The 15,597-nt window shown below is 53.6% G+C and overlaps 1 protein-coding gene across 1 annotated transcript; it reads right to left on the reverse strand.

Annotated features, from left to right (window-relative positions):
- Positions 1 to 4,770: 4,770 nt before the first annotated feature.
- Positions 4,771 to 15,029, reverse strand: SLC6A7 (solute carrier family 6 member 7). The gene is made up of 13 exons (XM_042826298.1): positions 14,902 to 15,029; positions 11,213 to 11,393; positions 10,691 to 10,822; positions 9,638 to 9,872; positions 9,213 to 9,351; positions 8,812 to 8,946; positions 8,442 to 8,545; positions 8,010 to 8,134; positions 7,253 to 7,578; positions 6,848 to 6,947; positions 6,404 to 6,504; positions 6,092 to 6,259; positions 4,771 to 5,432 (listed from the first exon to the last, which is right to left on the reverse strand). Exons 1-13 carry the CDS (start codon positions 14,932 to 14,934, stop codon positions 5,220 to 5,222), a joined length of 1,992 nt encoding a protein of 663 aa, XP_042682232.1. The 5' UTR covers positions 14,935 to 15,029; the 3' UTR covers positions 4,771 to 5,219.
- Positions 15,030 to 15,597: the final 568 nt, after the last annotated feature.

Consider the following 15,597-nt stretch of genomic DNA (forward strand, 5'->3'; position numbering starts at 1 on the left):
AAATGCAGCCACGTCCTTGCAGACTGCAAAAATATTTTCCTACTGGATGGAGGGGCAGGAATCCAAACTGTTGGGGTATTGAGAGGCTGTGAGAAGTTTCTGTTGTGTCTCACTGTGCAGGGACCGTGACTGTTGCTGGCAATGTTGTATAGGAGAGACTTTTTTGGAAAGAAATCTCAATGGTCCTCTTTGGATGCGAGTGTGTGTCCCCATGCCTTTGGTGGACCTTTGCTGGTTGACTGTGGAACTATGTTGGCTTGCAAGAATTGCCCCCAAAGCAGGGATATCTATTCAGGGAGAGAACAAGCTTTTAAGACAGAGTTGGGGTGCTTTCACAGACCCATTTTTCTTCCTGTAGTTGCGTAGTGCTGATTTATTTTATTTTTTTCCTTTTTCATTTTTAAAGGAAGGACTCAGCTCTTTCACGGTTCTCCCTCCTCCCCAGCACTGGCTCTGAAGCCAGCCATGGCAAAGGTCTCACCCACCTCCTGATGTCAGAGCTGTACTGCAGATGGGTGTGAAATTGACAAGAAAGCAGGATGCTGTGGGGCTCAGCCTAGTTTTGGAGCTGCCAACAGCTCTGGGAAGTTGCTCCAGCAGACAGTGCTGGAGAAAGGGCTGGGACAGGTCTTGTGTAGGGTTTGTTGGGCCTGACAGATGGGATGGTGGGGTAGATGCAGTGCCCTTTTACTAGAAGCCCACTTCAAGCAGTTGCTGGCTGAGGAGAATATCTTGGTTTCCAGAGAGGCTTTGAGCTGTTTTTTGGAGGTGATTTCTCTTCCTTGAGGCTTCCCTACCGCCATCTCTCCAAGGACAGGTTCTTTGCGAGGCATCTGGATGTCTTTGCAACACCCAAAATGCTCCCAGTTCTTCTAAGGGAAGTATAGTCTTTTTTTCCAATTGTTTCTAGTCTTCCAGTCAAGCCAACGCCTGACCAAGGAAGACCCAACTTCCCAACCTGCCTAAGTTGGCAGCATTAAGCACCTGCACTTTAGAGGTCTGTTCTGCCTGGTTTCTCTCCCCATTTCACCCTGGTTCTCCAGAGCAGGTTTCTGTCTCCCCAGAACATCTCTGAACAAGCACTGATAAGCCAACACCTTTTCTTTTAGTAGCCATTGCGAAAAACTTTGCCTGTCTTCCTTTGCATTTCTTGATTTTTGCCTGAACTTACAGGAAAACTTTATAAAAAATCAACATAATCATATGCCACAGCCTTTTTTTTGGCTTGCAGAACAAGGGATGCTGCAGTTACATCTGTACCAGATGTTCTTGCTAGAGACTGTGCTGTTGGCACCAACTGTATTGCATGCTATCTGGTATTGCCCCAGCAATACAACCACAGTTCTGTCATCAAGTGATGACAAGGTCCAGGAGATGTTTACAATATGCAATATGGATGATGCCACCTTCTTGGGAGGGAGTTCACTGCCATGGTCTTCCTGTCCTCAGTATCCTCAAGGCCAGAGATCACCTAATATCCTAGTGCAGGTACAGCCTGACTTGTCTGTCCATCCAGGTCAGTGTAAACTCAGAAGTCCTCCAATTTGTCATCTCTTCCATCTCTCAGACCACTGCAGATAACTGAATCTGAGGACTTGCTACGGCGTTCTCAGGCTCCCAGACCCACAGGTGGAGTTGGGAACTGCTCCTTTTCCTTTCTGGACTGCCAAGGTCCAGTTTCAGCTGCAACACCTTCATTTCTCAGGTCTTGCTGGTATATCCACTCTGGAAGGAGAAGAAGCCACCCCTGGGCCTCTGCTCTTTGCTGGAGAGAGCAAATGCTCCGCTCCTCCCTCTAGGCAGGCACAGCCAGGACAGCTCTTTCCCCTTCCCGAATAAATTCTCCACTTTCCAGGCACCAAACCCCACAAATTTGCCTCGTCTCCCTCTGCCCAACATGAATTTATGACCCTGTGGAGGCATGCAGGATGGAGCTGGCAGCATTTGAAGCTCATGGACTTCTGAGAAACACCAGCAAACAGCAGAGGTGTGTTTCAAAGGGCAGCTACACTTTCTGTGTAGCCCCATGGACCAAGAGCTGTCTGCCAGCAGAAAATCCCATAACCAAATTCTCTGATCATCCCAGGAGCTGGGCTATAACCCTTCATCTTCCATCACAGGACACTTCTCATGGTCTACAGAACCGTCTTGATGCAAACAACGCACTCCTGCTAGCTGGACGAAGACTTTGCCATTGCCATTTCCAAAAGTGCAGACCCCAGCCCTTTCATTCCAGACAGGGAAACTCAGATTTTGAACAGGCTGTGGACACATCGCAGTAGGGGATAGTGGCCTCTGTGCCATCTGTCCCCCAGAGGCCACCCTCCTCAGCAGACAGTCCTTTCTGCCCTTAGGTACAGACGAGGGGGTGCGGAGGGGCCGTATCGAGTGGCTCCTTCCTTCCTTGAGTTGTTGTCCCCTTTTTCTAACTGTTGCACAATTTTAGGGTTTTTGTAACATTTTTTTTGGACAAGCAGGGAAAATATGTTCACAGTGGTTTAAGAAAAAAAAAAATCAAGATCTCTCTCTCATATTATATATATATAAAAATATATATATATGCATACAGGAATTCTCTATGGAAATATTTATTTAAGATGACTGCAAATATATATATATATTAATTAAGAGTATACTAAGCTTTGTCAAGCAACATAAACCAGGCCCTGGGGAGGGGTGGCTGCCCGTCCCCTGTGTCTGTAAGTCCATACGGTTGCAGCTGAAGCCTTTATCCTTTTGTATGCTTTCTCAATCCTTCGAGCAGTGCGACCACGTTGGATTCTGTGGGCTCTCGATGCGGGGGGGGAGGGATCGGTATCGTTTCCTTGTCCTTTGTTTTCAGAACCTGTGGCTGCAAACGGAACGATCACTGTTCGACTCGGATGCGATACGTGGGAGGGCAGCGGGGGGGCCGGGCGCGGGGCGGGAGGGCAATTGTCCGTTTTATTCTTGGTGTTCAAGTGCAATAAATAGCTAACAACTTCTGAGCATGGAAACGGGTGATTCTCCGTCACTGCAGTGACTCAGGCCGTTTGCATCCCCCCGTTGCTGCCCATAAAAGCAGTGAGGCTTAGAGCAAAGCCTGGGTTCCTGGGCTCACCGTGGCAGCTTCACGTCACCCCCAGCCCTGGCTGTCCCCGTTGCAGGGTGATGGGAACACAGCGCTGGGCTGCTCTGAGGGCAGCAGGAGGAACTCAGGGGTGATGTGGAGCCGTGGGGCGGCGTGGCATGGCTCGGCTCCGCGCCTGCAGTGGTGCTGCGGTCCCACGAGGTGTCAGCAGAAGGCTGTGCTGCGGGAAGCAGGCAGCGCCTGTCCCGAGGCCAACCTCTGCCCCTTGGCAGTATTTCCGTCACTCCGTGCCAAAAAGTGTTGCTGCAAGGTCAATGCAGTGGCAGAGCAGGGTGTTCCCCAGAGGGCGGAACGCGTGGAGGCGTAGGGATGGATGCAGTGCTGTGTCCCAGTGCGCTGTGCCCAGGGGACGTGTCCCTGCCCCGTCCTTCACACTGCACCTCCAAGCGATGGCAGGCATGCAGCCTGTAGGATTCCATAGGGGAATGTGGGGCCAGGACCCCATGGAGCCACGCAGAGCCCAGAGCAGAGTGCCCAGCTCAAAAATTCTCCATCTCCACATCCTGTGAGGGTGTTCCAAGTGCCTCCAGCACTCCATGGCCAGCAGTGATGCCATGAAGTGCCCAAGCCCACCTCCTGCTCCATCACATCCATCTCTCAACAGGGCCAGGCTGGTTGGGGTCCCCCAGCCCGCACACCACGGTGGCTGGGCAGCACCGTGACCTCCCGAGGCCTCCCGCTCAGCAAATAGTGTCAAGGTTAGAGCGAGGATTCATTGGGGCCATAAATGTTTATGGCAGGCCCTCCCCGCTCCCCAGCCGCCACAGCCTGAACTTTCCATCAGCGACACTTTTATGGCCGGCTTCTAATGATTAACCCAGGGAATAGCGGACGGAGGTGCTTTGCGGCACGGTCGCACTGCCACAGCCCAACGGGCCCAGGGAAGGGGTCTGATGAGGAAGAATAAAGGTCAGAGCCAGCTGGGAAGCAAGCTGAGTTGTGCTCAGTGCCTCCAGCGTGGAGAGAAAAGCAGCAGGAGAAAGGCACGTTGGAGAACATCCCTACAGACCCAGAGGTGCAAAGGCAATAATTAAATCCCCCACAGTGAGAGGGAAGGGACACTGAGGAGCAGCACAGACTGCTGCTGGGTGCTGCTGGAGGGCTGGCTGGTTTCTCCCCGAGGTGGCTATGTGCTGCGCAGCACAGTGGAGCCTGGCACACGTGGGTGACGTGATGACATGGCCATGCCAGAAAAGCCTCGTGCCAGGTTCGCCCTGGAGAGAGCCCAGTACATCAGGGCTACAGGCATAACCCAGACATAAGCCCTCATTTTTCTGTTTATCCTTCATTGTGGTTTTTACCTTAGTGGAACAGAGACGCGTTGGACAACGCAGCAGGTGTCTGTGCCCCACGTACCTGGAATCCCCTCTGGATGTGCCTTTACGGTTGCTGTGTGAGCTCCTCTTCCTCTACCCAGGCAGGAGGTACCCTGGGGAAGCTGCACTTGCATGCTTTGCTGCTGGATCCAATTGACCCCTGTGCACGAGCTCCTGCATTTATGGGGAACCAGAGATCCAGCCTCTTCCCATTCTTCAGCTTGCCTGAGCCCTGTCCCTGTATGGACCTACAATCTCAGGATGTCCCAGGCCAGTTTATTTATAAAGCACTTTATTTCCTTCTTACTATTTTTACTGCTCATTTATTAGGTCAGATTTCAGCAGGATGCTGATGCACCCTGGTTTTGCCGGGGTGTCTCTGAGGGCACTGACACAGACCTTCCTCAGGGCATTTAGGATATTGAAATTCTTTCTCACATGTGTTTGTGGGTTGCTGGAGTTAAACACATATTAGCAGAGAACGCACAAACTCAGAGGACTGCCTCCTTCTGCACCAAGCATCCCTGGGCTGGGGCCAAGGGCTTGGGGCAACCCAGATGCTTGCACAGACATTGTCACATGAACATATGGACTCGTTGCACACCTTGCCACACTGAACACAAACACCTTAGGGGTGACAGGACAGGCAGCATCTCTGTCCTGGCAGGGCTGGGGTGGTGGTGAGGGGTCCAGCAGGGCCAGCAGATCCTAAAAGCCTCCCCAGCCCTGAGCCAGCTTGAAGTGCTAAAGTGTAAAGAGGAGAGTTTATCCCCTCACATCATGGACTCCTCCTCTTCCTCCTCGATCTCCTTGTCCACCTCGATGGCCGTGTTCTCATAGCTGGTGATGCCCCCGTATTTCCGCATGTGGACCATCAGTGGTTTGGGGGACTGGCTGCCAGCCAGGCTGGCCACATATGTACCGGTCCGGTTCTCCTCCAGCGATGGGCCCCAGTCCATGGTGGGACGGCTGGCTTGCTGGAAGCGCTGTGAAGGGATGAGTAGAGGGGTGTGGGTGCTCACTGTGGCGTGGCACCTGCTGTGCTCCCCGCTATCATTCATATCCTTTGTGGGATGAGCTCCAGAGTGGGTGGGAAGGGGCCGAAAGACTATCCTGCAGCATTTGGGGAAAGCAAAAGTGCCTCACTGCCCTTCTGTGCTTTGCAGCGGTCTGTTGGTCTGCATGGGATGGTGGGGAAGGCTTGTGGGAGCTGGGAGTTAGTGCAGGGCTATGGTGTAGAATTAGATCCTTCTAGGTAATGGGTTAGCATCCATCAAGGTGGTTCCTGGTCACGTCATCATGCCCAGGACCAGGCTCCTCCTTCCAAAGGCTGCAGCCTGGGGAGGGCAGCAAGCGCTGCAGCTCTGCTCATAGCAGCCAGGGGAGAGCAGCAAGGTAAAACCCAGGCTGGGATGCTGCAAGCAGCTACACAGCCTGCCCCTGGGCAAAGCCTTTCTGCACCACTGCTTCTTTGTTTTGCCTTTTCTACTGCAAAATGGCTGTGAAGTCCCACATGTCTCTATTCCCCGCATGAAAGGAACAACACTCCATGCATTTCACAGGCAGCAAATCATCAGACAGCACAGGATGGGCAGGGGCTCAGGATCAGCTGTTCACATTTTTGGGGTGCTTCAGGGCCTCCTACCTCCCACAGCGTCCCTTCCTCTTGCAGCACAGCCATGAGCATGCCTGCAGGAATCATCAGGCAGGAGCAGAGTCCCATGAGGATGCCCAGGGCCTCAGCCCAGGCAGGGAAGCGGTAGCTGCCATACTCAGAGGGCTGGTACTTGATGATGTTGTACACCAGCAGTGCCTGTGGGGTGGGGGGAAAGCAAGTCAGCTCAGAGCTCCCCAAAGGTCTCAGCAGAACCAGAGCGGTCCTTTGAGAGGTCAGTGGAGCAAATTGTGACAAGGGGAGGTCACCAGGGATTCTAGCACCATCTAGCCCGGTGGTTACCATCATCGTAGCTGGTGACAGGACCATCCAACAGGCTCTGAAGTAGGGCCCTGGTTGGAAGCCCAGCATCATGTGAATGTCTCTGCAGAACCTCTTCATGCCTAGAGAAGGGACAGGGACAAGGGACAGGGACAAGGATTCAGCAGCTGCCATCTCCCAGGACCATAATGGCAAGAGCATTTTCCTCTAGAAGCAAAGAAGCATTTCTCCTCCCAGCTGGAAATGCAGGAAGGAGGACCCAGCTGGTCTGAGGGACCAGGCTCAGTCCAACAGATATCTCTGGGAAGCGAATCCAGTGAAAGAGAAACAAGAAGAGGTGCCTCATGTTACACTGTGAGGCTGCTGGCTCCCGTCCTGTTCCCTCCAAATACCTCTTTGTCACTCTACCCCCCCTCTTTGTCATACCCGCTCTTCCCCACGTCCCCATGGGACAGACCCTCTTACCATAGACACGTGTCACTACCAGGCAGGTAGTGATCACCACCACCATGAGACCAAAGCCAGCGCTGTAGTCATCCAGCAGGACCAGCCAGTACATCCCGCCCTGCAGAGTCCAAGCACAGTGACCAGCATCTCTGGGACCAGCACCCCAATAAAATCCTACCTACATCCTCCCACTTGTGGGATCATACACCCCTTGCCCCATGTTGGCAGCCTCAGGAGACATCACTTCTCTTCTGGGGTTGGTACAAGGACAGTAATGCTGCATTACTCCCTGTGGGACTTCACATCCGCAGGGAACCCAGCCCCATCAGTCATCTCTCTCCCACCTTTTTAGCTGACATATTTGTCTCTGTCTTTAGGATGAACCCCTGGTCAGTCCCCAGTGCATCCATCCCCTCACCTTACCTCTGTTGTGAGGATCAGTCCCATTAGGAAGAGGCCAATGCAGATGGCAGCTGAGAAAACAGCTTTCTTTGGTCGCAGGTAGTAGGGAAATTCGTCTGTCACTGCCGTCACGATGGTCTCCATAAAGGCAAACTGAATGGGAAGGAAAAGAGGATTCCCTGATCCTCCTGGGATGCCTGGCACTGCAGCTGGCCTGCTGGGCTCTGTCCTTACCTGGCTATCCAGGCCCAAGGTTAACAGCATGAAGAAGAAGAGGAAAGACCAGAATGGAGAAAGGGGGAGCATTGTCATGGCCTGGGGGTACACCACAAAAGCCAGGCCAGGACCTAGGGGAGGTAAAGGACAGCAGGGTGAAAAGGGGGTGACAGAGCAGGGCATGGAGGAAAGAAGGCTCCAGCAGCATGACACTGCAGTGGGGACTTGTCCACAGCCCTGCAAGATGGGCAGGAGAAGGTGTCGAGGTGCAGAATAAGCCTGTTTCTTGTTCATGCCATTGTTAGGCATCACTTAGTGCTGTTTAAGATTTGCATGGCAGGGAGCAATCTTCCTCCTTCCCTTTCCGGGCCAACCATCCCTCACACTGACATCCTCAGCTGCCTTTCATCCCCGTGCCTGAGTGGGGTGGAAGTCTCCCATTATCCCCATCCCAGCTAAAGGTGCTACAGGGAATGAAAGATCTGCCCCACACCTCCCCTTCCCAGCTCCTTGCTGTGCCCTGGCAGAGATTCCGGGAAAACAGGTCCTTGTTTGACCTCACCTGCTTTGGCCACTTGGTTGACGGGGACTCCGAGCTCCTGGGACATGTATCCCAAAACAGAGAAGATGGCAAACCCCGCCAGAATGCTGGTGATGGCATTGCCCAGGGTGACTATGAAGGTGTCCCTACAGAGAAGAAAGCAAATGCTCTGAACATAGCAGCCCCATGCTGGGGTGGCCTTGCCAGCCCTGGTTTCGCTGCAATGCGATTCTCCCAAGGGCCTCCCTCAGTGGGTACTTTCCAGAGGTACCAGGAACCTGTATCTAATGACACAGGTCATGCTGTGGGGTTTCTCCCAAACTTGCTTTCCCTTGTGGAGGGAATCAACCCAGCACCAAGAGTCTCCTCTCTGCCTGTGGCTGCAGTGGGGAACAGCTGAAGCTTTTGTGGCTCCCCAGCTACGATTTTGAGGAGATGGTATCTGGCTCCTACCTGTAGATGTTCTGATGAAAGGTGTTGTATGAGGCAAAGGTGAGGAGGCCCCCAAAGCCTACCCCAAGGGAGTAGAAAATCTGCAGGGCTGCTTCGATCCACACCTGAGGGGAAACAAAGTGAAGGGAAGCCTGGATTTGGAAACCCCCTGGAGACATAGGGGTGGGAAGCACAGCACAGGTAAGGTGTGGAGCAGAGACAAGCTGCTGACTGGAAATGTTTTAGGTCTGGTGGAGGAGGGGGAGAACTTTGGGCCAGAAGCTGGCCAGAAAAGACCTACAGGCAGGGGAACTGCCTCTGTTGTGCGCTGGAGATGACAGGAGAATATTCATTTTTGTGTCTCGGACAAATTACTGAAAGCCCTGCTCACCTTGGAAGACAGCAAGTGGTCAAACTGGGGCGTGAGGTAAAAGCGGATTCCCTTCCAGGCCCCCTCCAGTGTCACACCACGGATAAGCAGCATCACCAGGATGAGGTATGGGAAGGTGGCAGTGAAGTACACGACCTGTGGGAGAGCAGAGCTGGCTGCAGAGCTAGAGCAGTGCACCTGATCCCCTATAGCACATCCTGGGATGGGACACTGGGTCACCCAGAATCACCTGCAGTGCTGAGGTCCTTGGGATGCAGCATGGCCAGCGGCGTTGGTGTCAGGGTGTTCAAGCCACCCCCAAATAGCCCATGTCTAGCAAATGTTTATGGCTCTCACTTCCCAGATGCAAGGAGAAATGCAGACACAGGAAGACATCCCTGAAGAGACCATCCAGCCCTTACCTTGCCGGAGGATTTGACTCCCTTTAAGATGCACAGGTACACAATGGTCCAAGAAAGGAGCAGGCACAGACACAGGTTCCAGCGGATCCTGCCAGGATCCCCGATCCCGGAGCTCCCTTGGATGTGCAGAACGTAGCGGCTAGGGCGAAAAGAGAAAGGCTGCTGAGCAGTCGGTGGGACTTGTCCACAGTGCGCTGCTGAGCCGCGAGGGAAGCCTGGCTATGAGTGAGTCCTGGCTGGTCCAGCTGTGGGATACATTTCCTTCTAAAGTATTTCCAGGCCATCAAAGCAACTCCAGGTAGTGGACACATCCCACAGTCCCAATGGCTGAACACCCAATGCTGACAGTGAGCTCGTCACCGCACCCACAATATGAGTGCCCACCTTCTATCCTTGTTCTCTCCCTGTTCTCCACACCTCCTCACCTCCAGTACTCCTCGCTGGGGCTGACGGTGTTGGAGATGTTGACGGGGAGGGTGGTGTTCCCCACCTTGAGGATGCGGTGATCCAGGCACAGGTCAGTGTTCCACCAGTTGCCGCAGTGCTGCCAGGGCAAGTCGCTTGTGAGGGATGCAAAGAGGTAGAAGAGAACGTAAGCAATGATCATATTGTAGTAAATGGCCACCAGGGAGACGATGAGGATGGTGCCCATGCCAATGCCTGGAGGAAGGAGAGGGTAAAGAAGAAGTGAGCCATCTCTCCGGAGCAGAGTGCATCCATATCCAGGGTCAGACACTGGGGTTCAGCAGTCACATGGTTAACCAGCTCCAAGGCAGAGGTTCACCTGCTGGGGAATCTCCTTTATTGACCTCTCTGCATGTGAATTGATAATCTATTCCATAGAATCATTAAGGTTTGAAAAGACCTAAGATCCCCAAGTCCAACCCCAGCCCATCCCACCATGCCCACGGATCGCGTCCCTCAGTGCCACATCTCCACAGTTCTCAAACGCCTCCCTGGGCAGCTGTGCCACTGCATCACCACTCTTTCTGAGAAGAAATGTTTCCTAATATCCAATCTGAACCTCCCCCGGTGCAACTCAAGGCCATTCCCTCTTGTCCTATCACTGGCAACCTGAGAGAAGAGATCAACCCCTGCAACACTACAACCTTCTTTCAGGCATTATACAGAGAGTTTTGCTCCAGCTCAATGTTTGATCTGAACTTTTTTGAACACTTTGTTCTTACCTTTTTAACAGCCTTTGCTTAGCTTCAGTGCTGTATTCTGTACACTGTCTGACTCAGTTTTTCATACAATTTCATATAATTTCTAGAGCTGATGAGGACATGCAGAGACTCTGACGACAGGTAGCTTATACGTATCTTGCAGCTACCCAAATGACTGACCCAGCAGCCTGACCAGCTCCATTTTCCCCCAGAGTTTAACCTTTGAGGACAGTGGGAGAGGATTCTGGTCCATGGCCCCATCCAGCAGCTCTCATGGAAGCACCGCGGGGGCTCTGGATTTCACTCACGCACCTTTAAACAGAGGGCTGATCTTCCAGACAGCAAGCGGCCCCAGGCTGGAGAACTGCCCGAGTGACAGCTCCATGAAGAAGATGGGGATCCCACAGATGGCCAGCATGATGAAGTAAGGAACCAAGAAAGCTCCTAAGGGAAGCAGAAAGGAAAACAACCCCGAAATTAATGCGGAGTGAACAGCTAAAGCCCACCTAGTAAAAGGAAAATATCCTTACCACAACCTCCCACTGCCTTCCCAGGAAGGGGCCAGAATATTAACTCTGCAGACAGGGGCAGCAGCAGCTCCCCACGATACCGCCCACCCCAGATCCCAGAGGGCACTGTGCCCCTGGTGTGTGATTCGCACCTTGCTTTGCTTTGCCCACATACACAAAATGTTTTCTCCTCAAATCTTTCACAAACACCACGATCTTCTCCAGTTATTGCTGCTCCTCAGCCCCGAGATGGGCGAGGGCTGTCTATTCAGGGACCTGCCCAACTCAGTGATAAGGGGACGTGGCTGGAAGGATGCATGAGTACCTCCTCCGTTGGTGTAAGCCCTGTAGGGGAACCTCCAGACGTTTCCCAGGCCCACGCAGTACCCGATGCAGGAGAGGAGGAAATCCAGACGTCCCGTCCAGTTCCCTCTGTCTTCTGGGCACTGGGAGCCCAGCTCTCCGTCCAGGCTGCTGGGGCTCACCAGGAGCTCTGGTGTCACCGGCTGAGTGAGAGAGGGTGCAGGAATAGGAGAGGATGGCCAGGGATGGAAGGAAGGGGTAAAGCAGGGGAAGAAGGGAAGGAAGGATCTCTGAGAGGTGTAAATTCACGACCACTAAGTCACAGTGATGATGTTTGTCACCTTTCTGGTGGTTCTCTGTACGCCATCAAGCCTATGGCTTTAAAGCAAGCTGACATCCTTTGAAAGGGGATCAAATCCATCCCACATGGCCAGAGCCCCCTGGGAAAGGCAGTTTCGTCAAGAAATCATCTCAAGGGGCCACGACAAGGTTTTCTCATCTTCAAAACACGAACGTGAGTATGGCATGGGAAGAGCCCTCTCCTTGTGGGGTGCATTGGGTTCAGCTCCAGTGAGGCAATAGGAAAGAAGGTGTCCCTGCAAACAGGACACCAGGACCAGGGCAGGAGGATTCCCCTTCTTCTGGAGTCTTAAAAGGGAAAAACAACCATCTCTGCTGAATTCATAGACCATAGAGAGCCAGACTTTGAGGTGCAGATGTGGGAGGATAAGTCCAGAACTGTGGGTCCTCCTTCCCATTGGGATGCAGTGTTCTGTACAAGGTGGCACAGCCCTTTCCTCCTCATCCTTCTTCTCCTCTCCGTCCAGCCTGGGCTGATCCTGCTGCCAGTTCCCATGGAGACCAGGAGCCATTCTGCAATGGCTGCACGCTCTCACCCTGCTCCTGCCCACCAGCACCAAATGAATCCACCTGGTGTGGGGTGATCCGGCAGCTCTTCCCAGAGCCAACCTGAGGTGCTCACCTGAGCAAAAGGCTGGCATCAAAACCCAACCCTGGCTATAGAAGCCACCCCTAAAAGCCCATCCCTGTTGCATGCCATAACCACAGGGTACGGGCTGGAGGAAAAGCTTCAGGCTGCAAAGTGAAACCATGACCTAAATATAATACCATCGCTACAAAACACCGCTGCCACCTGGCAGCCCTCCTGCAGCTCCTTAACTGAGCTCTCTGATTAAGCAATTCCTCATTTTGGCCATACCCTCTAATTAACCCAGTGAACAGCCACAACCCACAGCAAACCATGTTTGCAGACGGTGGACAGACTGTGCCGCAGCATCCCTGCTGAGACATCAGCTGTGCTCCCTGAGGTCACTGGCAGGTGGGGCAGTGGGAGCACAGGGGTAGGGGAGGCACAGAAGGGACTGCATCACCCAGATTGCCCGTATCCTCACCCACCACACAAAGCCTGGGCTGATATCTGAATGAAAACAAATTGCAAAATGCAGTATTTAAGGATTCCAGACCACCTTTGTCCCAGACAACAGAGAGCTGCACACCTCACTGATTCAGGTGGATATCTCACGCTGAGGCTCTCTTTCAGCCCTTTTTTTTTTAAGACTAATAACCTCTTTCAGCCTCTCTCATAACAGGGCTTTTCTCTCCCAGCAGAGGCTGACACACAGCTCTGTGCAAGTGCTTTGCATGCAGAGCTGCCATCTTTCAGACCTGTTACAGACAGACAGGGACCATCCGCTCCCCTGGCATCGCTGTCCTCAAGCACTGCACCACTCTGCATCCAGGGGATGCCCCCAAGAGGTCAGCAAAGTAAAGGGCACCAAGAAGAAAAGGTGTTTGAGATTCTGGTAAGATACGAGCTGGCTTCCACAGTGAAATCATCCTGTGCTAATTACTATCTGCAAACTGCTTTGCTTAAATTCAACCTCTACAAAACTCGACAGTCACAAAGCTGGAGCTGTGAGAATCCAGCCAGCTCCAGGTTGATTTTTTCATCGTATTTTGCCTCGATTCATACTTTTGGCATCATTTTGTTGTTTTGTCCGTGATTTGTTGACAATTTTGTGTGTGAACCACAGCGTCTGGCTGAGGAAATGCCACCCAAAGGCAGATTTCTGTGCCGTGAGCACAGTGCGTCTGTGCCATGTGAGTCACTCCGGATCAGTTCGAATTGCTTGTTAATCTCTTGCAGAAAAAAAATCCACTGGCTGCAATGGGCCAGGCTGTGGCATGGCACAAGGAGGCTCTGCACCCAGCACCTGTTGGAATGGGGACATCCCAGTGCCAGGCTCCCACCCTTGCACCAAATAATCCCTGAAGCATGTAAGAAATCCCGTGTAGGAAAAAAATAAAATCAAATCCACTCAGCCCTTACGGAAATACTATTATGCAAAAGCAAAAATCCTTAGAGCCTGAGAAAGATCTCTATTAAGGAGGAATTTCCATATGTCTGGTAGAAAGGCTTGAAACTCCCGGCTTGCAAATAGGAAGCGGATGCAGGTGAGGAGGGGCTGCTGGGGTTGTGGGGCTGTGTGAGTGGTTCCAACAGCTCCAGAGAAACCTCAGCCCAGGGTCAGGCATGGCATCCTGCCACCTGAAGGGGACACCTCCTACTGCCTCCACCCAGGGCTCTGAGTGGTTGGGATGGTGAAGGGCCCCGAGCAGCACCGGAGAGGGGGAAATAACTCCAGAGTCATCTGCTTTCCATTCAGGCTGATTGCTGTGGGACTAAATGGATTCCTGAGTAAATGCTAAACAGGACCGTGAGCAGCAGAGAAATTTCTTTGCACATCTCAGAAAGGCCTTTGGAGGGACAAGGAGAACTTTGAATGGTTCTTGCAGTTGCTGAGTGATCTGAAAAAGCGATTTGTAGGAAATGGAAGAGGACAGAGCTGCCTCCCAGCCGCACGGAGCAAAGCAGAAGGCTGCCAGAGAGCTGCTGCCTTGTGCCAGGCCAGCACTGGCTTTTTATATCATGTCTCAGCATCCCAGGAATTTCCTGTCATGGACAAAACTCTTAGGGTTTTCATTCCTGCAGCTGGAGGCAGGGCACGGGCTGGAGCCATCCTTACCCTGCTGTTAGCAGGCAGAGCAAAAAGGTGAAGAGCAGTGCCTGGGCGTGCTCTGGGCAGCACCCACATGCAGGAACAGCAGCATGAGAGCTGGGATTGCCACTCAGCCACTCCACAGCACCCAGCCTCATGTGGGAAGGGCAATGCAAGGGGCTCTGTCCCTGGTGCAGGGGCAGAGGGAAGACTGGAAGGGCAAGACTGGCATGGGGAAGTCTGAGAGCTGGGTCTCAAAGAGCTCCCATCAGGATTCCTAGCTCCACTGGCCTCCAAAGGGTAAAAGGGGAGCTCAGGATCCAGCACCACCTGGGTCCCCTGAGACCCTCAACCCCAGCCTTGAGCAGGGAGGAAGCAGCCCAGCTGTGTCCTGATCCCATGGGGGAACCCGGAGCACCCGAGCTCCCTACATCAGGGGGCAGCATCCTCATGAGCAGCACTGTGGGACCGAGCACCTGGTGCCCACCCTCCCGGGCATCCCTGGCACAAATCATTGCCAGCAGCACCTGCCTGGGGCAGGGGCTGGGGACGCATCCCTTCACCAAGTCCCTACAAAATAACCCCACCCGTCTCCAAATGCCCCTCACCCAATTTGCAATCCGTGCCCCCAGCCATGCACCCCATGGGGCGATGGCACGCGATGTCCCCGCGCTCCCACTCTGGCTCTCACCTTGCGGAGCTGCTGCTGCCGAATCTTCTTCATCCCAGAATCCTGTTGCTATGCGCTCCCCGATCCGACACTTGTTCTCTCACTCCGCAGACGGAGGTAGGGAGGGAGAAGGGGGAGCAGAGCAGGCGGGCAGAGGGGGGTGCCGGGGTGGATGGATGCAGGGGGCGGAGGGGGGGCACAGCCCGGCAGAAGGCTCTGCCTGGAGTTGGGGCTGGCTGCACGCTGAGCGGGGAGGGAGGGAGGAGACGGCTCTGGGCAGGCTGCAGGAGGGCTGTCTGTCAAACGTACCCCTGCTGGAGGGGGGGGGTCTGGGGCTTCGGCCCTAAGCAGAGCAGCGAGGAGGAGAGGATGCTGCTTTACATGTGCCGTGAATGTGTAAGGTCTCAGACAGCCTGCTGCTGGGAGCACGGGGCTCCCACATGTCCCAAGGGGTGGTGGTAGCAAGGCAAGTGCAGCAGCTCCCAGCAGCTTTCTGGCCAGCCCTGCACTGATTTTCCTTCAGGCAGCACACAGCTGGAGCCCCCAGCCCAGGACAGCCCTCAGTCCCTTTGGGCAGGACCAGTGCCTCTCAGTGTTGGGGGCTGGAGCCATCCTGGCACAGGTCCTACAGCACGGCTCATCTCCCTAGAATGTGAATGTTCGTGCTGAGTGGGATCCCACAGACCCAGAGCTCAGGAGATTGGGATTTTTCCCCTT

Source organism: Centrocercus urophasianus, unplaced genomic scaffold (genome assembly GCF_019232065.1).
Source record: "Centrocercus urophasianus isolate 14NV4802_14NV808 unplaced genomic scaffold, USGS_Curo_1.0 seq_26, whole genome shotgun sequence".
NCBI lineage: Eukaryota > Metazoa > Chordata > Aves > Galliformes > Phasianidae > Centrocercus > Centrocercus urophasianus.

What these genes read in the sequence shown, in the direction of transcription:
- SLC6A7 (XM_042826298.1), bottom strand. Translation starts at nt 14,934, where the DNA reads ATGAAGAAGATTCGGCAGCAGCAGCTCCGCAAG. An exon ending in GATCAGCCCTCTGTTTAAAG is followed by an intron (nt 9,873 to 10,690) that starts GTGCGTGAGTGA and finishes TCCTTCCTCCAG; the next exon opens with GCATTGGCATGGGCACCATC. An exon ending in AGGAAGGGACGCTGTGGGAG is followed by an intron (nt 5,433 to 6,091) that starts GTAGGAGGCCCT and finishes ATCCCTTCACAG; the next exon opens with CGCTTCCAGCAAGCCAGCCG.